At 38.7% G+C, this 26,264-nt stretch overlaps 1 protein-coding gene across 1 annotated transcript in view; it reads left to right on the plus strand.

Moving 5' to 3' along the window:
* Positions 1 to 26,264, plus strand: part of Ankdd1b (ankyrin repeat and death domain containing 1B) — a 65,071-nt gene that overhangs the window by 3,772 nt on the left and 35,035 nt on the right. The window contains exons 2-5 of the mRNA XM_027927879.2: positions 5,348 to 5,451; positions 7,924 to 8,022; positions 16,638 to 16,736; positions 16,834 to 16,938. Coding sequence (XP_027783680.1) covers positions 5,348 to 5,451; positions 7,924 to 8,022; positions 16,638 to 16,736; positions 16,834 to 16,938 — 407 coding nt within the window. The remainder of the gene's footprint in view (positions 1 to 5,347; positions 5,452 to 7,923; positions 8,023 to 16,637; positions 16,737 to 16,833; positions 16,939 to 26,264) is intronic.

A 26,264-nucleotide genomic window follows, 5' to 3' on the forward strand; every position in this document is an offset into this window, starting at 1 on the left:
TATACTTTTTTATGTATCATTTGATTTGATTTGCTTATTTTTTGAGAAGTGTTGTATACTGTGTTCATGGGGGTTTTAGAATCAAGGCAATGCTGCCTCTTAAAATGACTTGGGAAGTGTTTCTTCTTCTGTTTTCTAAAAGAGATTATATAGATTAGATGTTATTTTTTAAAAATATTTTGCTTTCTAGTTGTAATTGGACACAATACCTTTATTTTATTTATTTTTATGTGGTGCTGAGGATTGAACCCAGGGTCTCGCACGTGCTAGGTGAGTGCTCTACCGCTGAGCTACAACCCCAGCCCCTAGATTAGGTGTTATTCTTTAAACATTTGATAAAATCACCAATGAAACCACATGAACATGGAGATTTCTATTGTGGAATATTTTAAACTACAAATCTAATTTCTTTAATAGTTACAGGGTTATTCAGGCTATCTATGTAATCTTGAGTGAATTTTAGTATGTTATATTTAAAAAATTATTCCATTTCATCTGAAGTTATTCCATTTCATTGTTTGATTTATGTGGATAGAGCTGTTTGTAGTAGTCCCTTATGGTCCTTTAAATGTCTGTGGGTTCTCTAGTGCTATACCTTCTTTTATTGCTGATATTGGTAATTTATGTCTCCCCTCTTTTTTCTTAGTCAGTCTGGCTAGGTGCTTATTGGTTCATTGATGTTTTCAAATAACTATCTTTTGTTTTCCTTGATTATTGTTTATTATTTTTCTGTTTTCAATTCCATTGATTATTGCTTTGACCCTCTGTCCTCATATTTTACCTTTGTTACATTTCTTCTTTCTGCTTGCTTTAGGTGTTTATTTTGCCCTTCTCCTTTTACTTTCTTAAGGTGTTAATTTACTTACTTTTTTTCTAACACAATCATGTTAATGCTATAAATTTCCCTCTAAGTCCTACTTTAACTGCATCCCACACATTTTGACATATTTTATTTAATTTTCATTCAGTTCAAAATAGTTTCTAATTTCCCTTGGGAATTTTTTTTTTAATCCATGGTTCAATTGAAAAACAAGAAGAAGAAGAAGAAGAAGAAGAAGAAAAGATTTGAGGGGCTGGGGATGTGGCTCAAGCGGTAGCATGCTCGCCTGGCATGCGTGCGGCCCGGGTTCGATCCTCAACACCACATACAAACAAAGATGTTGTGTCCACCGAAAACTAAAATAAATAAATAAATATTTAAAAAAAAAATTAAACAAAAAAAAAAAAAGAAAAGATTTGATAATGTGAGGCCTACATTCCCTAGCAAGCAATATTCTTCTGGAATTGGGTAGTATTTACCTAAACCATACACCCACCACCCACCCTCTCATCCATCCAACAAATATTTATTGAACACCTACTAGCACTAAGTACTTTCTCACGAAATTTGTATTCTGGAGAAAGAAACAAAACAATGAACAAGTGAACAAACATGATGTCAACTAATGTTAAGTGATATGAAGAAAATGAAGTAGGGCATGGGGTAGAGAGTGAGTGACAGGAGAAAGAGGATTGTATGGTCAGATATGAGTTTTCACAGAGAGTATCATTTGAGTAGGGGCCTGAATGAAATGAGGGAGGGAGCCTCAACTTGTTTTGTAGTTCAGCAAGGACCCTCTCCTCTCCTGACCCTCTGTCCTCATACTTGCCCAGCTCCTGAAGACATTGGAGTTTTGACCTCCAAAGGATTAAATGATCATTTAACCTTTCCTTGATGTTATACATTGCAACTGAAAAAGCACATATTGTAAGATATCCCTACAAATATTAAGTAGCTAAGCTGAAAAATTGGTGTGTTTATGATGGCTGGGTCATTTTCCCAACTCTGTCACCTATTAGCTGAAGGTTATCAGTGGTGTGCTGGTAAATGTTTGACTATCAGCTCTCTGGGCTTGAAAAGGGAGAAGTCCTTTTGTAGCACTTTCCAATTTCCTTTGTGTAATACTTCAACCCACCTGATTCAACGTACAATATGATATCACTGAACACAGAATTGGGAATATGCAATCAATTCTTTTAAATCTGTAGAAGATAGCTCCTGCATACCCCGAAAGTAGGTTTTATGATCCTCATTTCATAAATTAGGATACTAAAATTCAGAATTGTTACAAGATTACATAATTAGTAAATTGTGAACAAGGCATTTTGAACATCTTGAGCTCCCAAAGGTTCTGATGTAATTGGCTTGGGCTGAGAACCTGATATACATTTCTTGTTATTTTCTTTGTGAAGCCAGAGCTGAGAACTATTGAGTTAATGAATCAAGAGTCTTTTATGGTGCTCCCTACTGTTTTAGGAAGCAATCTAAAATTTGTTTTTCTTATAGATTGTGGTAGAAAAGGAAAAAGATATTCCATTTCAGGTACAAAAGAGAATAGAATCCGTGTGTCATATTTCAGGACACAATAATGTCTTCATTTGCTTTGGATCATACCAAAGAGGAACAAGGACCTGGAAGTTGAACTTGTGTCCCATTATTTTAATACACAGGGGCAAAGAGCTAAGGCCAGAGCTGTGTGGGAACCAGGAGAGGGAACTAAGAGAAGTCCAGCCTAGCTGGCAGAGTGCATTAGCTAAAGCATACGACAGACGTGGGTGATCTGATTCTCCAATTCAGCAGTCTCCCCCCAGACTCATACCCTGGACATGTGGGGTGTTTGAAAGCTTGGGAATTTGATTCTGATTTCCTGGGACAGTTTAAACACTAATTATCTTTAAGACATGGGCAAGTGACTTAATGTTTAAATCTGTTTGAAAACTTCATCTGTAAGATGGGGATGAAAGTTTCTAGTCCATCAGATCATTTATTGTATAAAAAACTTATCACATTCCAACATTTGTAGGTAAAGCAGAGGAGGAAGAGCCAGTAACTGGAATTCAACAAGTAGTTTGACAGGAGAAAACATGTTACAAGGAGACTGTGGTCTTTGGTGTCAACGTCAGCCAAGGGTTCAGTGTACTTGATAAAGAAGTCGTGATTGGATTTTGGCAAGATGGAGTGACTTCATAAGAGCAATTTCAGTGGAGTGGAGGGGGAAAAATGATTACCTTAGATGAGATTGTGAGATAAATAAATTGAGAGAGCAATTAGACAACACTTCCAAGAAGTGTTGAAAATTTTCCAAGTTGAAAATGAAGGAATGTGAACTCAGGGAGGGTTGAATGTTCTCTCTGATATGTGGATGCTATCCCATAGTAAGGGAGGTAGGGAGAGGAAGTATAGAAATTCAGTGGATTAGACAATGGGAATGAACAGAAGGGAGGGGAGATGAGAAAAGGAAAGACAGTAGAATGAATCAGATGTAACTTTTCTATGCTCATGTATGAATACATGACCAGTGTAACTCCATATCATGTACAACCATAAGAATGAGATCAAAATTGTAACGGGTTGCACTCCAGGTATGTATAATATGTCAAAATACACACTACTGTCATGAATATCAAAAAACAAAAAATAAAAAAATGAATAAAGCAAAGGACTTGACAGAGAGAGTTCATCCCTTTTTGCCTTGCTACCTTCTGCTATGTGAGGACATAGCATTTACAACAGGTGCCATCTTAGAAGCAGAGAGCAGCCCTCATCTGACAACTGAATCTGCTGGCACCTTGGGTCTTGGACTTTTCTGTCTATAGAACTGTGAGAAATAAATTTCTGTTCTTTATAAATCACCCAGTCTCAGATATTTTGTTATAATGACAGAAATAGACAGATATCATGAAATCTAAACAGAATAAGGAAAGAAGGAAGGACCTGGTGATGAATAATATGAACAAATGGTAGAAACAGTAGCTAGGAGGACTTGATTAGGTTGCAGAATTTCTGGACTTGATGAATTGTAGCAGGTGAGTGAATGGAAGAGAAATAGTGGTCAGAGAATGGGATTCTTGAAGTGAAGATATCAAAGGTAGTATAGTTTGATGATTAGGTCAAGAGTGTGTCCCTGAAATTTGATGCTTGAGGTCGGATGGGAGAGGTAAGGAACTTAGTTCGGGGACTAAGTGGCCAGGGTGTTGGACTAGTCATCTATAAGGATGTTGAAGTTGTCTAGTAAAATGAATAGAGTAGGGATAAGGAAGCAAGTGAGTGATCAGTGATAGAAAGAACGAACACGTAAATCTATACTCAAAGTGACAAAGTACCATAGACTGGCAGCTTAAACTTCGGAAGTTTATTTTCTTACACATTTGGAGACTAGAAGTCAAAGATCACTGTGTCAGCAGGTTGGTTTCCTCTCAGGCCTCCTCTCGACTTGTAGATTGCCTCCTTCTCCCTGTCTTTTGATGATCTTACCTCTATGTGTGTCTGTGTCCCAATCATCTCTTATTATAGGGACATCAGCAGATCAGGTTAGAACCCACCTGTGTAGCCTCATTTTATATTTATTACCTCTTTAAAGGCTTCATCTCCAATTACAGCCACATACTGAAGTACTAGGGGTCAGGGTTCTAACACAGGAATTTTGGAAGGACACAGTTCAACCCAAAATAGTATCTTCCATGAAGATATTCCTTGGCCTTTGAGTAGACTTGGCAGTGTTCTGAAGGGTCTCTCTCTCTCTCTCTCTCTCTTTTTTTTTTTTTTTTTTTTGAGATGGTCTATTATTGGTTCTGATTAACTCAACTCTGATTTTATCCCCCAGGTTTGGGGCTTTCCATTCAGAGTCCTGTAGCTCCCCACCATGACAAAAACCTCAACAACAACAACCAAAAAAAAAAAAAAATCCCAGAATTTTCTCTGTACTAGTTAATAAATCCTACCATCTGAATGTGTATGTATGTGATATGTAATGTTTACAATAGGTGTGAATCTACTTTATGTCCTTTCATATAAATGAGAACAAAATGCATTCATTCATGCTAGCCTTTGTGTATCTTTATATAATGGGCTACATTTTAAGGTTTTGTTCCTGAGATCAGGCATCTATACAGAATTCTGCAGACAACAGTTTTATCTTTGTAAGCTATAAGAGCATTTGGACTCCTCCCCATCTAATGTTCTACAAACATTTTACAAATGATGTCCCATGGGAAGTCTGTGGCCACCCTGTGAGCTCCTAAGCCACATATCACATTACTGACTTCAGGGTGGTCCTCATGAATAATGTTTTCTTTGAGGCCAGGAACAATGACAAGGCTGTGAAAACACAGTATGAGGAGAAGGTGGAGTCTTGAAACTACAACTTCATAAAATACTGAAATAAAGTTTCCATTTCCTAAAAAGCAGAATGTGAAAGACTCAAGCTGTTATTTCAAGTGTTTAGAGTTATAAGCTTTGCCACATGACATGTGATTTCTCTGTGGCCTCCTTCAATTCCCTTGGTCATGCTTGCTTGCTTTCTTTCAGTACTGCCAAAAGAGAGAAGCTTTCAGAATGCTGCTAAAAGCAATAATTTGGATCTTATGGAAAAGCTGTTTGAAAAGAAGGTTAACATTAATGCTGTGAACAATGTGAGTAGAAGTCACAAATATGACAAGTGATTATTCTAAGTGGTGGCTTGGGTTTACACAGGTCAGATGAAATAATAATAAAAATTTAAAAGATTAGGCTGGCTGAGATTTGGGAGCTCTCCTTTGTTGGGAATTCCAAAGTATTTAAGCTAAAGGTAAAATCAAGCAGTAGAAAAGGCTCTCGATGTTTTATGATCTTATGAGAGGAGGAATGCACAGAGTCTTTATGCACATCTGAGCAAAGTCTTTGGGTAGGCAGTGGAACCCACTGTCAGGGTTATGGGCCTGGATTTGGTCCTAGACTGTTCCCTGTGGATCATTTTGACCTCACATTTTACAAAGGCAGAACATCTTTTGTTACACAGTCTGGGTTGTTTCTCTTCAGCAAGGTCCTTTGTGGTTGGGTTTCCAGTTTAAAATCCAAAGGAGTATGTGGATTTTTATTGTACTGCTTTTGAAATATAGAGCATTGACATATTGGGCAATGAGACCTTTTCTGAAAACCTGCTCTTCCTTGCTTGTTCTTCAAGCGCCTAGGTTTGGGGATAGAAGTCCACTGTCAGAAGCATGGTTTCCCTATAGCTTACTTTTATGAAGATTTCTTGACAGCCTCTCAATCCAATATATATCAAAAACAAACAGGTTTGGGGCTGTATCAATTGCTTAAGACAATTATTGGAGCTCAATGAAGAATAAGTTTCTAGGCCCTTACTTGTCCAGGCCTTTCTTCTCCTTCTACTGCTGGAAGCCATTCATGACCCATATGTGAACTGAGCCATGTGTGAACTGAGCAATGTTGAAGCTATTAGGCAGGGAAGCCAATTTGTAGGAACTCCCAGGTGGAACTCCCTGGTTTGAGAAAGCCTACTTCAGGTTGGCACCCTGTTCTAGCGCACCGCTCAAGTTCTAGCATAGGCCCAGAGATGGGAATGACTTGCTGAAGCCAGAGAGCCTCCTGGAGATGGGTGTGGCTTGCCAAATGCCAATCAATCTGTTTACTGCTATACCCCTGCCCTGGCTAGCAGCAAGCACTGAACCAAGACTCCTCCCTCTGAAACCTTCTCCCTGCCTTTCATGTACTCCCCCTTAAATAAAGAATCAGGGCCTTGTTCAGTTCCAGCTCCCATCAGGACTGGAAGACCCATCAGACACTCTTCTTTTTTATATCTAATTTCTGGCTCTGTCTTTATTTCTTACAGACCATTTCAGGCTTTTTATTTCCCAGGCGGCTCACACGTCCTGAACAGGAACCTGCCCTGTCAGGGTACTGATACCTCATATCCTTCTCCTTTTTCTCCTTCTTTTCCTTCTCCTTCTCCTCTTCCTCCTTCTCCTCTCCCTCTTTCTCCTCTTCCTTCTTTTCTTTTTTAACCAGGGATTGAACCCCCAGGGTGCTTAACCACTGAGCCACATCTCCAGCCCTGTTTTTTATTTTGTATTTTGAGATGGGGTTTTGCTAAGTTGCTCAACGCCTCACTAAGTTGCTGAGACTGGCTTTGAACTTAAGAGCCTTCTGCTTCAACCTCCCAAACCGCTGGGATTACAGTAAACATTAGTTTTACTCAGCCATATAGGAGAATGAAATTATGTCATTTGCAAGAAAATGGGTGGAACTTGAGAACATTATGTTAAACAAAATAAACCAAACTTAGAATGTCAAGGGTCATATGTTTTCGCTTATATGTGGAAGCTCGAGGGCAAAAAGAAAAAATAGAAAAAAGAAAAGGTGGGGAGAGACCTCATGAAAATAGGAGACCAGTAGTGTAGAGGAAAGGGTCCATGGGATGGAAAAGGGGAGGCACAGGGGAATGAAATTGACCAAATTATATTGTTATAATGTATGCACATACAAGTATATAACAACAAATTCCACTATTGTGTGTAATCACAATGCACTAATGAAAAAGAAGGGTAAGAGATATGTCCTACTGGAAGGAAGTTAAGTCACTGGGAGTATGCCAGTTTTGCCATTTCTCTCTATCTTTGCTTCTGGGCCATCTTCAAATGAGTACCTTTGTTCCACCATGTACTCCCTGCCATGATGTTCTTCCTCCCATTGGACCCAAAAACAATGAAGCCAAGTGGCCATGGGTTGAAACCATAAGCCAAAATAAATCTTTCCTTTTTATAAGTTATCTCAGATATTTTGTTGCAGTGATGGAAATCTGACTAACATATTCTCAGCAGAAAAAAAAAATCTCATTATTAATGATTGCATACAAGGAAAAATACAACTTTTACTGTTCAAATACAATCTGTTATATTGGTGTATCCTTCAGGGGATTGCCAAATTCTCTATCATCTAATAATAACAGGAGTTTTCTGAACACAGTTCTTATAACTTTTGTAGCAAAAAGTGGAGCTAAATATCCAAATACTCAACAGAAAATTACAGCCATTCAAGAAACAGGTATCCAGAAAAAAAGTTAAATAATGATCAGATGACCAAGAACACAAATTATGTTTCCTCAGATGAACCGCACAGCCTTGCATTTTGCAGTGGGGGGAAATCATTTATCTGCGGTGGATTTCTTACTGAATCACAAGGCCAGGGTTGACATTGCTGATAAGGTAAGTTCATCTTCCATTGGTAGAATGAATTATAGTATAACCAGTGTATAAGGAGAATCTGATCACTCCAATCTGATCATCTTTCATGCCCACAAAGTATTTCCATTAACACATTTTGAAGAGATCTTTGTATTTGATGATTAAATTGTTTACCATTATCTCAAGGACTTGGGCTTTACTTATTTTCCCATATTGACTTTATGGCCAATAGCATGCATTTGCAAGAGTATGATAATTGTCTAGAGCATAATCTGGCACTTGGAAGACAGAAACTAACTGGCTCCAGGAAAATAAATCTAGATTTTACCCTTTGGACTCTGATGATAAATAAAACTTACTAAATACATACTATGTACCAGGCACAAAGTAGTAGGACTTTAGTATTTAATGCTGCTTCCTAGTGAACCTTATGATAAAAGTGTTGTAATACTCAATTTACAGGTGAGGAGACTGAGACACAGATTAAATATCTTGCCCCCCAAAATTATACCTGAGAAGGAGTGAAGGCAGGATTTAAACCCAATTTGTCTGATCTCAGAGACCATGCTGTTAGCTACAAGTCAGCTTAACTACTTGTCTGCCTAGATTTCAAAACCCACCCTGAGGATTTTCACCTTCGTTTAATGCTTTATCAGGGCATAAGGAAATCAGCTATAGAGACTCAATATTATGTTTAGCGTCTCTAATTATGGAAGAATATGATAGACTTATTTGAAAATTCTTTAATCTTAATTAATTCCGTGGACCATGGTTCTTAAATTTAAACTGTTCAGAAGAATCTCCCAGAGCTATTTTATCTTCTCTAGTCTGGGACTCCCTAGAGGGTAAGGCTCAGCATGGCTTTACCTTCATATCTCACAGGGGTTGTGTGTGGGCTTTACTTATTTTCCCATATTGACTTTATGTGTGCTTAGTAAATGTTTGGAAGATAAATGGAGTCAGATGTACCAGTTAGTTGGTTTTTGTTAATCATCATACACAAGATGTAGACTTGATGATGGTGGGAGTTTCTCTTTGTGTCACCAGTGGGGCACATCCCTCTCTAGTTTATTGCTATGATATTGGTGGGCAAGTTGATTGCTATGTAAGAAAATCAGAATTAAAAATTACCACTGAAAGCACTCTGACTTTGCAAATATGTTTACTTGTATTAGTGGCTATGGTAACTAAGAGATGTGTCCTTCAGTCTAGAAATTGTAATTTGATTATTTTGCATATTACTTAACCTGCAAATGATGCATTGGTAATAGATCAGTCATTGAAAATCTGATATAATATTTTTATTTTACTTTAATTTTAAAATTAGCATGCTGTACAATTAGCTTTCTTTTTAGTGTACAGTTCTATAAATTTTAATACGTGTACAGATTCATGTAACCACCACAATCAATCTGAAGGTCAAAGTGGCTGGGCATGTAGTTCAGTGGTAGAATGTGATGAACATGCACAAGGCCCTGGCTTCAATCCCCAGCACCACAAAAAATTCAGACAGTTGCAACATCCATAAATTTCCCTCATGCTGCCTCTTTGTAGCCAAACCACTCTTAAGGATATGCCCTTGAGAATGTCACATAAATGATATCGTACAGTATATTACCTTTTAAACCAGCTTCTTTCATTCTGTAAAATAACTGAAGTTCGTTCATATTGTTGCATGTGTCAAGAACTCCTCCTTTTTATTGCTAAATATTATTCCAGTTTAAGGATATGGCAGAGGTTTATCCACTCACCATTTGGAGGACATTAGGGTTATTTCTAGTTTTTAGCTATTATAATTAATGCTGCTACAGGTATTCATGTATAAGAATTTGTTTATGCCTAGGTTTTCATTTCTCTAATATAAATACCCAAGAGTGAGACTATTGGGCTAAGTACTATGTATATGCATAACTTAACAAGGAGCTGCCAGCCTATTCATTAGGTTGGCTGTGCCATTTTCATTCTCACCAGCCAGGCAGAAGAGTTTCACTTATTCTACATCCTCATTGGAATTGCCATCCCCCCGCCTTAATTTTTAGCAACTCTCACAGTTATGTAGGCATCTCATTGCAGTTTTAATTTGCATTTCTCTAGTGGCTAATGGTATGTGGCATCTTTCATATGTTATTTGCCATTTTCATATCTTCCTTGGGGAAGCCTGTTCAGATTGTCTTCCACCTGTGGTGCTGGGGGGTGGGGACCCAGGGCCAAATAAGCACTACCACTGAGCAACATTTCCAGCCAGATCTTTTGAACATTTCTAAAAATCAAATTGTTTTCTTATTGTGGAATTTTATAAAAATATATATTATAAACAGGTGAACCATTTAACCTAGGACAACCAAACTTGGGGAGTCCAGTGGGGTTTGTGGATGGATCATTCTTGCCTTGTATGAAATGAATCTGAACAAATATTTCTTGTAGCATACCAATCCTTTGTTAGGTATGTGATTTGCATTATCTTATCACTCTATAGCTTGTGTTTTCAGTGTTTTTCCCAGAGCAAATTTTTTTAATTTTGATGAAATACAATGTACCTATTTTTAAAAATGAATCCTGATATTGGAGTTATATGTAAAGATGATTTGCCTAAGTTAAGGTTATTAAGATTTTCTCATTTTTTTTCTAAAAATTTTACAGTCTTGTATTTTATTTTCATTTATTTATTTATTTATTTTAGGTGTAGATGGACACAACACAATGCCTTTATTTTTATGTGGTGCTGAGAATCGAACCCGGGTCCTGCCCATGCTAGGCGAGCGCTCACAATCCCAGCCCTCGTATTTTACATTTAGATCTATAGTTGCTGTGTCCTTCAAAGTTTATATGTTGGAAATCTATTCCCCAATGCAACATTATTGGAAGTTCATTAGTGCATAGGGCTCTGCCCTCATGAATGAATTAATGCTGTTATCTCAGGAGAGCATTCTGAATAAAAGAACAAATTTGGACCATCTTCCCCACCTCCCCTCATTCATGTAATGCCTTCTTCTACTTTATGATGTAGCTAGTAGGCCCTCACCAGATAGGTCCATCCATCTTGGGCTTCCCAGCCTTCAGAACCATGAGTCAAATATATTTCTATTCATTATAATTACCCAGTCTGTGATATTCTGTTATAGCAACACAAAACAGACTAAGACAATGGTTCATTCTGAATTAATTTTAGTTCAGGGTAGAAATAGGTTGTGATTTTTTTTTCTTTCTTTTTGCACATCAACAATCACTTTTTAAAAGTCATTTCATTTTTAAAAACCTTTTTAGTTCTGTTCAGATATGTCCCAGGAACCAGTCTGATACTGGCAGTGGTCAACACATAAATCAGTTCTTTAAGTCTTTGTCTAATGTTAAGAGTTCATCCATGTACAGTTCAGGAGCAAGCCCAGGAGTGTATACCCAACCTCATAGGATTCTTTTCTTTTCTTTTTCTTTTTTAAAAATTTTTATTCTAATTTGTTATACATGACAGCAGAATACATTACAATTCATATTACACATATAGAGTACAATTTTTCATCTCTGGTTATATACAAAGTATATTCATACCATTCTTGTCTCTATACATGTACTTAGGGTAATGATGTCCATCTCATTCCACCATTTTTTTTTTACTCCCATGCCCCCTCCCTTCCCATTCCACCCCTTTGCCCTGTCTAGAGTTCATCAGCTTTTTCCTCTCCATGATCATCTCCCCCACATTTCTCAGCCTCCCAGAGCTTGCAGGACCAGAAAAGTACAAAGAAGCAAAGAATTTTCCCCACCTTCTTTATTCATTAGAGGCTCCCTCTGCTCCTTAGACTAGAAAGAAGGGCTTCTTTTGGAACTCTTTCTGTCCTTGTATAGTTTCGTGGTTGGTGCTGCCTCAAATCCAAGTTGGAAGATATGGAAGGAAGAAGATAAACTCACAAATCTTGAGTTCTGGTTTCCTTTCCTAAGCTACCTGCAACCATTTACTTTTCAGAGTCTTCAGATAGCTGAATATTATTCAGAGTCTTTAGTTGCATTTGGTAGGAGAGACAGGGTGGAGTGCATTTGCTCTATTTTAACCATAACCATAACCCAAAATCTTCAACCTGATATTAAAGTAGACAAAATCATACAACAAACACCTGTGAATCCATGGCCTGGATTGAATGCATCTTTTCTCCAAGCTAGCATAGCTGAGGATTGCCAAATTTCAAATGTATTAAATTCAGGTTTGGCTTATGTCAGAGTGTAAGCAAATTATTCCTGAAATGATGGAGAGATGTTTTTACCAACTTGTTCTTTTCAAGGCTTTCTAAGCATATATTTGTGTTACCCCATATCTGAAGCATGTCTCTAATTAACATCAGCTTCTATCAATGTTGCCTTGTAAATTGAAATGCTATCAGATGGGAAATTCCTTATGTATCTCTGGTGCCAGCCTTAGAAATTTCACCAAAGATTTTTGTAATGAATTTTATCATTCACAGAGATGTTGGTACATAACTGATAAAATATTTATCATCATAATGCAAGTACTACCGTGGTTTTGTCATTTCTGGCAACTGTCTTATCTGAGTGATAAGCCCCCAATTTGATTTGGCTGATCTGTCTTCAAAGTTTCAACACCCATTTGCAAAGAACTAACAATTGAAACCCTTCACCTTCAATGTATATTCAGTGTCTATCATAAGTCTTAATGCCAGTTACTGGGGATTCAACCAGAAGCATGGCCACCACCTGGGAATGTTAGAAATGAGGAATTTCAGGTCCCAAGCCAGATCTTCTGAATCAGAATCCCTAATTTAAAAAGATTACCCAATGCCAGGTGCAGTGGTGATGTCTGTAATCCCACTGACTCAGGAGACTGAGGCAGGAAGATTGCAAATCAAAGGCCAGCCTCAGCAATTTAGTGAGACTCTCAGAAACTTAGAAAGAACCTGTCTCAAAGTAAAAAAATTGAAAAAGAACTGGAGATGTGGCTCAGTGCTAAGGCACCCTGGGATCAATCCCCAATACCAAAAGAGGGGAAAAAGATCCCCAGATGATTGTATTTGGTATGAGATATAGTCCTGGTTTTGAGTCTCCTGTTATCTATCTGGGGAGCAAGGACAGAGACTATAATATATGAGTACTATGCAAGGTATTGCATGCTTAGGGTCAAATGCATGACCCCATCACTGAGGACCTCCAGAGTCAAAGTGGGTAGCATCCCCAAGTTTTGAGAAGTGACAGACCAGATAAAGGGAGGCCTAAGGTGCTTAGAAGATGACTAGCATCTGCTTTCTGAGTTGCTTCTCTGGGAAGCTCTTAAAGTTTAAGTGTTCCCCAGAGGAAATTACTAACCTCACCTATGACCAGACTGGTAATGCAGATAACTTGTCAGTGACTGGCATTTTGTACTTTCCAGAGCATGTGAGGCAACTGTGAGTGTAATTCATGACACATACTCTTAAGCATGCCAGTTGCATAGCCGAAGACTTTGTTTTAGGAAAGTTCTTCTGTGGGAATTTACGTCTCTGTGTAGTGATTCATTGCCTCAGAGGAACAATGGCTCCACTCAGAATTTGTGGTTTCAGAGATTCCATTCCCAGCTTTTAGATTTTATAATCAGCACTTGGAATTTTTAAATGTTGGCTGTTCAAGATTAGGAATGACCTCTTAGGGAAGAAATAGAGCTCCTATTAAAATATAGTTTATCACCTGTCCAAATATTTCTGGTCTTTTATGCCCGTATGTAAAACCAAATTTGGAAGTACTGAATATGGAGCACTGATTTGTAGGGAAGCCTAAATCAAGAGGTGGAACTGTGGTTAGAATACATTTTTTAAAGAACCTTACCTAGAGGTCATATATCAATGTTCCTTGTAAAAGAGTGAAGAAGTTGTGAAGAATTTGAAGAAAACTCTGGAATTTTAAATATTTAAATGGACCGACTCACTGTGTAGTGTGACAGCTAAAATGAAAATTTAATAACATATGTACATTTAGAGCGGGGTTTGTTAACAGTGGCACTATTGACATCTGGGGCCAGATAATTATTTGTTGTGAGGTTTTTCTTGTGCATTGTAGGATGTTTAGCAGCATCCGTGGCCTCTACGTACTAAGTGCCCATAGTACCCCTCAGTCATTACTATGCAAAATGTCTTGAGACACTTAAAAATATTCTCTGGAACATTGATTTAAAATTTGTAACTCGATAATATGGGATTTGCTATTTCACTCTCCCAACTTGAGCTCTACTGAGAATAAGTGAATACATGAATGTGATTATTGCGGAGAATAAAGGAGTTCCTGTTTTGAACCTACAAAGCTGTATGGCGGCTCGGTTATTTTGTGCCCAGCCAGACTGCGGCAAAAGGATTGGAGATGTAACTCAGTGGTAGAACTTGTCTAGCATGTTCAAGACCTCAGTAGAGGATATGATAGGGAGTGCCCTGAAGACCTTCATTCCTTGTTTATTTACTCCTTCTGTGTGCATCTAACAAACGGGTATCCTGGATTACAAGCACAACCAATTTGGAGGACAAATGAGATGTAGGGAGAGGGCTTGCCTTTGGCAGGCAGTTGTGCAGAGGTAATGGCTTAGGTTTTGATGAGAATAAAGGAAAAAGAAAAGGAGACGCATGAACTTTAAGATAAGGAACATGAGGGCTGGGGATGTGACTCAAGCGGTAGCGCACTTGCCGGGCATGCGCTTGGCACTGGGTTCGATCCTCACACCACATAAAAATAAAGATGTGTCTGCTGAAAACTAAAAAATAAATATTAAAAAATTCTCTCTCTCTCTTAAAAAAAAAAGATAAGGAATGTGAAGCTGAGAGTTAACTGAGTTAACTAACATCACAGTACTTGAAAGTGGTAAAAAGTGACCAGAGTTTGGGGTCAGTTCCACTTGATCATAAAGACTATTGTTTATTGCTTAGTAACCTGACACTGAAGGTGCAGATGAGGTTTTCTCAGTTTACTTGCCTCTAAGCCCACTGTCCTGAGATAGCCAATGTTGACAACTGGCTGCTTCCTTCCACACTTTTCTTTCTCCTAATTCAGTATATTACTTACATACAATTGCCCAGAACTGACAGGTCAGTAAGTCCTGAGCCAAATCTCTATTTCAGCCTAAACACATACTATGCACACATCTATATAATTTTGTGTAAACAGAGTCCTTTTAGATAGATTCTATATAAATGGGAACCCTATATAACTTGTCTTTTTCAATTTTCTTATCTTTGTGTACCATCCCCCGTACTCAACAATCACTAGGTGTTTGTTTGTTTCTGAGATAGGTGTGTGTTCATTTCTGTACTTATCTCCATGCACATGTGATCATATCTATGTCAATATCTCTATCTGCTACCAACCCACCTATAAATAGATATAGATATACACTTACACGTATGGGGGTTTTGTTCACTGTATCATTTATATAAAATGGGATTATATTTTGTCTTATGTTTTTTCCCCATATTTAACAAAGCTTATAGAAATCTATTGTTATAGAGCTAATTCATTATTTTAATGGTTGCATGATGTAACTATTTCATAATTTATTAACATTCCCCTATTGATGAACATGTACCTTGTTTCCAATTTTCAGAGCTAACAATATGTTCATATATTTAACATTAGGTCCTGAAATTTTATTTTCATAGTATAATTTCCCAAGAATAGGATTGCTGGTTGCATTTTAAATTTATAGTGCTAGATTGTTAGACAATAATGGTATCTATTTCCTCTAACACCTCAAGAGAGCACCTGTGTGCATTTTTCTGTTTTTTTTTTCTTGTTGTTTTATTTTGTTATTATTATTTGGTGGTATTGGGTATTGAACTCAAGTGTGCTCTACCAGTGAGCTATATCCCCAGCCCTTTATACAGGGTCTCACTAAGTTTCCAAGGCTGGCCTTGAACTTGCCATCCTCCTGCCTCAGCCTCCTAAGTAGCAGGGATTATAAACTTGTACCACCAAACCTGGCTTTTTTGTCATTGTTGATTTGTGAGAGTACCTCATATAATAGAGAATTGCCATTTATCTTTATTAAATGTTATATTCACAAAAAATACATAAAAATAAATATATTAGAACAAAATTATATTTTTTCTAATTAATTCTAAAATATATATAAAGGATATATTCTTAAGTGTAATTTGTTTATTGACTTCATGTATGTTCTATTTTTCCTTTTTATAAAACTGAGTTAAGAGAGTATATATTATAATCTAACTTTTGTCCTAATATATTTATTTTTTTATGTATTTTTTGTGAATATAACATTTAATTTTGGGAGGCTGGGGATGTGGCTCAAGCGGTAGTGCGCTCGCCTGGCATGCGTGCGGCCTGGGTTCGATCCTCAGCACCACATACAAACAAAGATGTTGTGTCCGCCGAAAACTAAAAAAATAAATAAATATTAAATTCTCTCTCTCTCTCTCTCTCTCTTAAAAAAAAAAACATTTAATTTTATATATTTCTTTTGGATAGAGAATCATTTGTGCCTATCGCTTATTAAATATACCCACTTTTCACATAAAATTGAATTTTTTTTGTATATTAAATTTTCCATTTCTTAATATTCAATAATCTGGTATTAACTAGTCCTTTATTGACTGAGATTGTAGGCTATGGCTCATTCATGTGATAGAGTCTTTTCTTCTCTCTTCTCGGGGAAGCACGGCTTGACTGTAATTCACCTTGCAGCCTGGACTGGAAGCTTTGAGATCATGCTCATGCTGGTTAGAGCTGGAGCAGACCAGAGAGCTAAGAACCAGGTAGGTCTGTGGATCACACATGGATGTGAGCTCTCACCTCACCTGTGCAGGAGGGAGAAGTTCCAAGGCCATATCTTTTCCCTCCCACTCTCCTCAGGATGGAATGAATGCCCTTCACTTTGCAGCTCAGAGTAATAATGTGCACATTGTGGAGTACCTTATTCAAGACCTGCACCTGAAGGACCTGAACCAGCCCGATGAGGTGTGTTTGCAGTGGGGGGAACAGGTTTCACATAACCCCCACTGAACCTAGCTTTCTTCCTTCCTCTGGTGCAGCTGCCCAAATAGCAAGCACAGACAGCCCTGGCCTGGTAACCAGCTTCTCCATCACTGTGGCAGACCACAGCACAGAAGGGAAGTGCTGCTGTTGGCAGTGACCCTGGCCTCTGCATGTGGGGAAAACTCGAAGTATGGAGGAAGCAGCTGGATTCCTTCTTCTTTATTCTTTCATCCTGTCCAGGATGTGGACAGTGTCTACCCCTTTAAATATTAGAATGTGTGCCTAAATTTTATTCTTTAATGCATGAACTTTTAAGAATGTATTTGATCCAAAGCTATGAAGTAACCAGTTATGGAATATAATTCAGTTCTACTGTATTTGTCTATATTCTTTTTCTTTTCTTTTTTTTTGAGGGGGTACTGGGGATTTAACTCAGGGGCACTCGACCACTGAGCCACATCTCCAGCCCTATTTTGTATTTTATTTAGAGATAGGATGTCACTGAGTTGCTTAGCGCCTCACTTTTGTTGAGGCTGGCTTTAGGCTGGCTTTGAACTCGAGATCCTTCGGCCTCAGCCTCCTGAGCTGCTGGGATTCAGGCGTGCGCTGCCGTGCCCGTCTAGGCCTTTTGAATAGAGGAATACCCTTGATTTTTCAGCAGTGGACTGTACTTGATGAATGAGACTTGTTTTGCTCTATGCCACAAGACTATTATTCTTCATGACATTTTGCTAGAAGTTGGTCAGTACTATTCACTTCATTTCACCTATATTAAAAAAAATTACATTTTCTTCTGACTTCAACCTTAGAAACAACAATAAAACAAAAACTATTTTTTTTTCAAATAAGATCTATAAATTTCTTTTACTTCTTTTGCATATGACCAAACAACTATCCACTTACAGAGGCAGATAGACAGATGTTCTATGACATTAGCTATGTGACTTGAAGCAAGTTTACCAACTGCTGAAAGCCTGGGTTTCTCCATCTGTACAATGGGAATGATAAAATCTACTTCATGGTAGCACCAAGATCCCCTGTGAGAGAAGCCCCCCCACACACACACTTTATTGGCAAGCCTCCATTCTTTGATGTAAATGATTGATACTTCCTCAATCTTATGTAAAAGTGCCTATGTAAATTAGCTTTTCTTTTTCTGAAGGAGGAGTACCGGGGCTTGGACTCAGGGGCACTCAACCACTGAGCCACCTCCCCAGCCTGATTTTGTATTTATTTAGAGACAGGGTCACACCTTGCCATTGCTGAGGCTGGCTTTGAGTTTGCGATCCTTCCGCCTTAGCCTCCCAAGCCGCTGAGATTACAGGTGTGCGGTACCATGCCCGGTGTAAGTTAGCTTTATGATGAGCCAGTGCCCCTTCCAGTTAGACATCATTTCTAAGCCATTCCTATGTAGCAATGTTGGAGCTGTTACTGTTGGGATGCTTAAATGAGGTATTGACTATAAAATGCTTAGCAAAGAGCTAGGTTTAAAGTAAGTGCTCACTATATCATCGTCAAACACCACTTAGTGTTGGTGTGAGGAAGCTGATCTTTGCATTTTGATCCATGCTGAGTAGGTAGTATGGTTTGGATCTGAAACATCCCCCTAAAAGTTCATGTACTGAAGGCCTTGTTCCCAAGGTAGCAGGTGTTCCGAGGTGTGGCGTTTGGAAGGTGATTAGACCATGAGAGCACTAAACTCTTTAATGGAGGTTGTGATGGATTCATACTTTAATAGGCCATTGGGAGGCGGGAGAAACTTTAGGGTGTGGAACCTGTTTGGAGGAAGTACGTCACTAGGGTCATGCCTTTGAAGGGCATATCTTGTTCCTGAACCCTTTCTCTCCCCACCCTTCCTCTCTTGATCATCATTGCTTCTTGACTGCCATGAGGTGGGCAGCTTGCTTCACCATGCCTTTCCACCATGATGTTCTTTCTGCCTTTCCAGAATGATGCCCATAACAATGAAGCCAGGTGTGAGCCAAGCCATGCATGGTGATGCATGCCTGAAATCCCAGTGACTCAGGAGGTGGAGGCAGAAGGACGGCAAGCCTCAGAAACTTAGTGAGACCCTCAGCAAATCAGCAAGACCCTGTCTCAAAATAAAATAGTCTGTGGATGTAGCTCAGTGGTAGAGTGCCCCTGGGTTGAATCCTCAGTACCAAATAATATTGGTAATAAATAAATAAATAATACTTGTCAGGTGGATGGCAGTGACTTAGAAACAAAGCACCAAGCAGCCTTTGAGCGTGAAAGAAACATCAATCAGGCACCAAAGGAACTACCTATCAATCCACAGGGTCTCCTGGCCAATCCTGGATCTCAGCCAGTTCCCCAACCACTCCAGTGGGACAAGGAACTCTAAAACTCCTTTTTCCTGTCCCAAGCCCTTCCTTCCTGCTGTAAGCTCCATAAAAATTCCAGTCCTGTCGAGCCCCCATGCGGTTTCTCCTCAGACCCTCTTCCTATCTGCTCTTCCAGGAGTGGAATCTCAATAAAGCCTCATTCAGCAGCCTTTTAAACCTGCCTCCTTTTTGGTTGCTGCTGTTGCCTGACCTTACAATATTGTGATCCAAAATAAGTCTTTTCTTTCTTAAATTGTTTTTCTCAGGCATCTTGTCATAGAGATGGAAAGCTGACTAATTCAGCAGGGATGCAGCCTATGAATGAATTCCATTCAGTTCAATTCAGCAGATATTTTTTGAGGGCTGGTTATGTATGATACACACAATTTTTTTCTCTTTCCCCTTTCAGTGAACTCTGACTCCCATGGGAGACAGCAGTGTGTGGGAAAGATCTGGCAGGCTGTTGAATTCAAAGGCCAAACAGGTTTACTGGGAGCTTTTCTATTTCTTGAGCTTCAGTTGGTCAGCTGCTTCCTGTCCATTATCATTTCAGCTGGTTTGGGGCTTATCCTGTCTCATGCTTCTTCCTTCTGCTTTGTTGAAGAAAACACTGAGGATTCCTGGCAGAGACTGTGCATAGCCACATTCTATTAAAATATCTTAAGATGGGTTCAGAGACATACAAGAATGAGTGAATGATAAGACCACTGGGTCATGTAGGGAAAGAAGACTCTCTGAGTCCAATTTTAGTCTTACATGAAAATTATTTAAAAGATCTATCAATGGAAATGACAACAAAATCTCCTCTTTTTACTAAGATATATGAGTGAGGTCAAATATGTTGACAAAAGTCAGTTGGAATCATGGTTGCTAAGGACTGAGGGTGTGTGTGGAGATTTATTGTCTAATAAATTGCTTAATGGGTACAGAATTTTACTTGTGCAAGATGAAAGGATTATGCAGCTAGATGGTTATGATAGTTATACAGTCATTTGAATATAACTAATACCCCTTATACCACTGAACTATATACTATATACTTAATAATGGTCAAAGTGGTAAATTTTATGTTATGAATATTTTAACACAATAATAAAATGGAAAAAGAAGCCAATTTGGAGCTGGACTCAGGAACTCATGGTCATGTTACTGGAGTCAGATGTCTGGTTTGCCTGACGCTGAAGTACTAATGCTAGGGAGATGAGTGTTGGTAGGAAGGAATGGGGTTTATTCCAAGCCAGCCCTGAAGAAAGTAGAAGGGATAGCTCCTCAAGGCTCTATCTTCCTGAGCTCAGGGCTGCATAGGTTTTTTTTGTGTGGGGGGAGTTGAGAAGGTAGTGAGGCTTCAGGCTGGTGAAGTCTGACGCTTCTCAGTGAGGGCCAGTGTCTTCTTTAGGACATCACAATGGATTTCAGCCCCTGCAGTTAGTTACTAAGGACTTGTGTTGCAAAGATCATCTTGGTTCTGTGAATATAAGCAAAGGTTTAGCAGTTAACATCTAGCTGGGCTTCTCGTCAGCCAAAGGTTTAGAGAGGGGTATGAGGGCAAAAAGGCAGGGGAGGGGGAAAAGGACAATTTCAAGGGGGCCTCTGTTCAGTCTGTCAGACTATTCATCAAAATAGATTTGATAGAAAAGACAACTGTATCTTCATAGCACTACTCTCGTCTTGATTCTTATCAACAGCAAGTATGGAGAGCCTATTTACTTGCCAGAGTTAGTAAAAATCCTCTAAGATAAAGAGGGAACTCCAGATTCTAACAAGGAAAACTTTACTGGGAGGAGGCTTTTAAAAGAGAACGGACTTCACTGGGCACAAGAGACTTTGGGTGGAGCTGGGGGCATGCAGGGCATTGGGAATTATTTTGAGGTTTCTCCAAGTTCCATAGCCCTGGGAATCCCTTAGCAGGCAAGAAGAGATTAGAGGAGCCAGAAGCTATAGGTAAAGTAGTCTAGATATTTTGAATCTACTTGCGAACTTCCATCTGGTGATCAAAACCAAATACTCAGATGAAAATTTTGAGGAGGGAGGGAAATAGAAAGGAAGGCCTCACCAGCCATTCATATATTGGTTGGGCATTTACAAGAATTTGGTGCTACAATGTTTGTTGCTGAAAGCTCAGTCTGTGTCCCTGATGCCAATCCAATAATGAATACATGGTTTTGAGAAAAAGGAAAAAGAAGGTTTATTGCTTTGCTAACAAAGGAGAAACACTGGGGACTCCTGTCCCCAAAGCTGTTATTCATCAGCAGGAACAGGGGGCTTTTAAAGAGTGACTCAAAGGCTCCATTCCATAAGTTCTCTGTTGGTGTTGTCATTCACTTATTTATTTAGGAGATAGTCCTTTCTGAGATCTTCTGGAAAGATCTTTCTGAGATCTTCCCCAAAGTCTGGATTACTTCGTTCCTATGGTGGGTTTGTACTCAAGGACAGATAAACTCTGTCTAGGATGGGAAAGAAAGGTAATTTCTTCTCCTGAGATTAGGGAAAGAAGAGAAAGAAACATGTTCATTTTAAAAATAAATTGCAAAGTAGCGATGGTTATATTTAAAGCATAAAGTGGACTACTGTCACAGTTGTGTTGGTTCCAACTACAGATGAAAGGGAATATCCAGTGGGCTTTATCTTTTTTTTTTCTCTTTATTTATTTATTTTTTCTTTTTCACCTAGTGGTCTCAAGGAGACTGAATTGGAAGTCATTGGAAGGCAAATGCAAGCAAGTTTCTTGTTTTGATGGGGTGGGAAAAGTGAATACAGGGAATTTGAGAAGACATTCATTTTCTCATTCCTCAGTATCCACAGGGGATTGCTTCCAGGACCCTCTTGGATGCCAAAATCTACAGCTGCTCAAATTCTTATATAAAATGGTATAGGATTTACATACAACTTATATATATTCTCCTGGATACTTTAAATCATCTCTGGATTATTTATAATACAATACCTGATAGAGCATAAATGCTATGTAGTTGTCATACTATATTTGTTTAGTGAATGATGACAAGCAAAAATATCTGTACATAGTCAATACAGACACTTTTTCCCCCAAATACATTGGATATGCAAGTGGTTGAATACACAGATATGAAACCCACAGATACAAAGGCCCAACTATATAGACCGGAGGTAACAGTTAGCTAAACATATAATCTGTGGTGTGTATGGAGAATCATCCTGTGTCATATTCCATGCCCACGTCAGTGCCACAGCTTCAGGTTGATTGTAGCTCTCAGTATTTTTGACCTCATTCCACATATTCTTTCCCCACTGAAATCTTTAGTTATTCAGGTTTCCACTTATGCTGGGATTGTTTTAAATTCATCATCCCAAGTAATAAAAAATGTTATGGGATGTGGATGTGTACAGGAGAAATTGTGGAACTATTGTGCTGGGTTTCCCTGGGTGACATCTCAAGGATGCCTATGATAAACAATATCGGTGGGACTTTGGTGTCTGTTTGCAATTTTTTGCTGAATTAGATAACCCTGGCCCTAAATTTAGAGCTAAAATTTTTTTATTAAATAATTTCAGCCCCTAAGATTTGTTCACAAGCAAAAAAAAAATTAAGTGCAATGATTTAAAACATTAAATACACATTGAGTTAATGAAAACAGGAATAAGAATCCTGGATCCTCCTTATTTTAATTGGGAAATGGAATCAGGATCCTGAGCCAGGGAGGCATGGTGATCTGTCCCAGGCCTTGTTGCCGAAAGCTTGGTCCTGTCCCCGATGACAATCCAATAATGAGGACATGCATAGCTTTGAGGAAAAGGAAAAAGAAGCTTTATTGTTTTGCTAGCAAAGGAGAAACACAGGGGATTCCTGTCCCAGAGGCTGTGATTCTGCCTCTGGAATAGGGAGCTATTAAAGAAGTGTCTCAAAGGCTACATTCCGTGTGTTCTCTGTTGGAGTTGTAATTCACTTGTTAATTTGGGTATAGTCACTTCTGAGATCTTCTGGTACCATCCTCCAAATCTGGATTACTTCATTCCTATGTTGATGTCTACTGAAGGACAGATAAATCTGCCTAAAATGGAGAAGAAAGGTAATTCTGTTTCCCCTGAGATTAGGGAGGATCAGAGAAAGAGGAAGAAAGAAACATGTCCTTTTTCAAAATCAGTTGCAGTGCCAGTGCAGCAAGGGTTATATTCAAAGCATCAAGTGAACCACTGTTACAGCCTGAAGCCCGAGCCTCCATCCCACTCTTTTATCTTCCTGGTTGAAGAGTCTGCCTTCCAAATGAAGGAAGTCCTAGGAGACAGCCCTACTCAAACAAAATGTTTAAGAACTGAAAGAAGGAAATAGAGAGAGAGGAGAGGTGGCTCAGCAGCTACACAGGGCGGAGTGGAGACTGAGACCCCATTTACAGCCTGTGTACATAGGAAAGTGATGAAGGGGGGATTAGGGAAGGGCCTTTAAGGTGTTTTCAGTCCTAGATAACAATTTCTTTTCTCATAAAGATGGAGTGTTTGGGATTTCTTTTCTTGACAACTGAGTATTGATGGGGGTTTAGGTCAGGCTGAGTCAGAGTTACCTTGAGGTGACTTGTTCTAAGACAGAGGTATGTTTCAATACAGCATAGCCTGTGTCAATTTCTTCCTAAAAAGAAGAAACTATTTTTTTTTTGAAAAATGCATAAGTCTTTGAAATTCCTGTTGTTATTTTACCTAATAACATGTACTAGTTGGGAGAAAAGATTTATATCATTTCACTATCACCTCATCTTAATTTATGCTACTTTTTTTTTTTTTTTTGGTGCTGAGGATTGAACCCAGAGCCTTGTATATGCAAGACAAGCACTCTACCAACTGATCTATATCCCCAGTGCTATGTTACCTTTTGATGTACTTACAAGATAGTAAACATTCTTATTTTGTATATTTTGGTTTTTACAATTTTTTTCTTGATGATTACATTTAAAAATTTTTTCTTAGTTGTAGGTAGACACAAGGCCTTTATTTTTATTTATTTATTTTTCAGTGTGGTGCTGAGGATTGAACCCAGTGCCTCACCTACACTAGGTGTGCACTCTACCATTGAGCCACAACCCCAGTCCCTGATGATTACACTTTTAAAAGGCACTAAAAGTTCAAAGTCATTGCTATTTTCTTGGAGAGGAAGATGCTTCATCTGTAGTAACTGCAGTCTTCTCAGAACCTCCCATGTCTTAGACTTTGGGAGTGGATACTATCTCTTTATTTAGCTATGTAAAGATACAAAGCTTTGTAGCAACCAAGGTAAAAGAGAAATGTTATTTTAAAGTTGAACAGATCTCTGATCCTTCCAGTGGGTTATGATTTACCAACCCCCCAACTCATTCAGGAATATGATCCTCAGAGTAAAATGCTAATGGTATTAAAAGGGTGAAAACTTAATCTAACTGATGTTTAGAGGGGGGAGCCTCTGTGAAGTTATTAAGACTAGATAAGGTCATTGCATGGAATCTCCATGATTGAGTCCTCGTGGTTTTTTGCATAGAGGGAGACACACATTTCCTATCTTTTGCCATAGGACCCTATGCACTGCCTCAGGACTCTGTCAGCAGGAAGGCCATTACCACATGAGGCCCCTAGACCTTGCACTTTTAGAACCATGAACCAAAATTAACTTTTCTTTATAACATATCCAGCGTTTGGAATTTCATTATAGCAATGAAAAGTAGACTAATTCTATCCCCAAACCAATAAAGATGTATTAGAATCCTTTCTGTTACAAGCAACAAAACTCCATCTTATTCTAGATTAAGAAATACAGGTAATTTATTAACTCCTAACTAAAGTGTTTGAGGGTGTATCTGAATGGTTTCAGGCTTGACTGGATCCAGTTTTTCTTCTCTCCTAGACTTTGGTTGGCTATGTATTGTCATTATTCATAGATATACTCTTCACACAATGGGAAAGGTGGCTATTAGCAGCCTCAGGTTTATATCCTTGTGGATTTTATCAGTAAGAAAGAAAAATCCTCTCTCATCAAATGTTGACACACAAATCTCAGAAATAATTGTTTGGCCCTGTTTGAATCATATGCTTCATACTGAAACAATCACTGTGGATACATGATCAACATGGATTATGTGATCACCTCATGGGACAGGAGGCAGACAGGTAAGACCTGGTGGTTGGCAGCACTAATTGCACCAAATGGCGCATGTGTGCGTGCGTGTGTGTGTGTGCGTGTGTGTGTGTTTTGTGGGGAGTTCTCCAGAGGAAAACAAAAGTGCTATTGCTAGAAGAAATAAGGGCAAAAGCAATAAATGTCCACGCAGGGCATACATGCTAAAAAGGGCACACACAGCACGCTCACAGTGTTTATGGTCTCTGTAAGTAAAGAACTAACAAAAACGCTTCACCTGCTGCATGCAAATTTAAACTTTGGTTAACTTTCTGGCTTGTGTCCTTGCAAAGTATGTAAAGATAGAAGATTAACTACCTTACTTAGCAACATTGCTTCTGATAAAAGGACTCCTAATTAGTGCATTATATCTGGACTGGGAGGAGCTAAAGATGAATTTTAAGTACCCGAGGAAGCCAGACTGGATTTTTCTTGTATATAGTGATTGTTGTAACCAGCAACATGTCTTATGGGGACCCTGGAAGGTGCACCCAAGGGATGGTTATAAGAAACATTTGTTCCTGTGGGCCTTCTAAGCTGAGGTGGCTCCCACACCCATGCAATGTGGCTTTTACAACTAAGTCACTTTGCAACTAAGCTGTCACCTGAAGGGCCAAAGACAATAACTCCTGGACAGCTGTGTGGACCATGATATGAAGAGGCACTGCTGACATCAATAAGCTGCAGCTTCTGTTCTACATTTTCTGAGCAGTTTGCTGCCAAATGTGGCCTGTGATAATTGCTTGGGTCTGAAGTATTTAGATGAACCTAAAATGATACCCTGGTGCACATTTAAATTACTCTCATAGTTCTGTGACGTAGGGAAGTTGCTTTAAGGAAGCCCTTCAGTG

Source organism: Marmota flaviventris, chromosome 5 (genome assembly GCF_047511675.1).
Source record: "Marmota flaviventris isolate mMarFla1 chromosome 5, mMarFla1.hap1, whole genome shotgun sequence".
In the NCBI taxonomy this organism is placed as follows: Eukaryota; Metazoa; Chordata; class Mammalia; order Rodentia; family Sciuridae; genus Marmota; species Marmota flaviventris.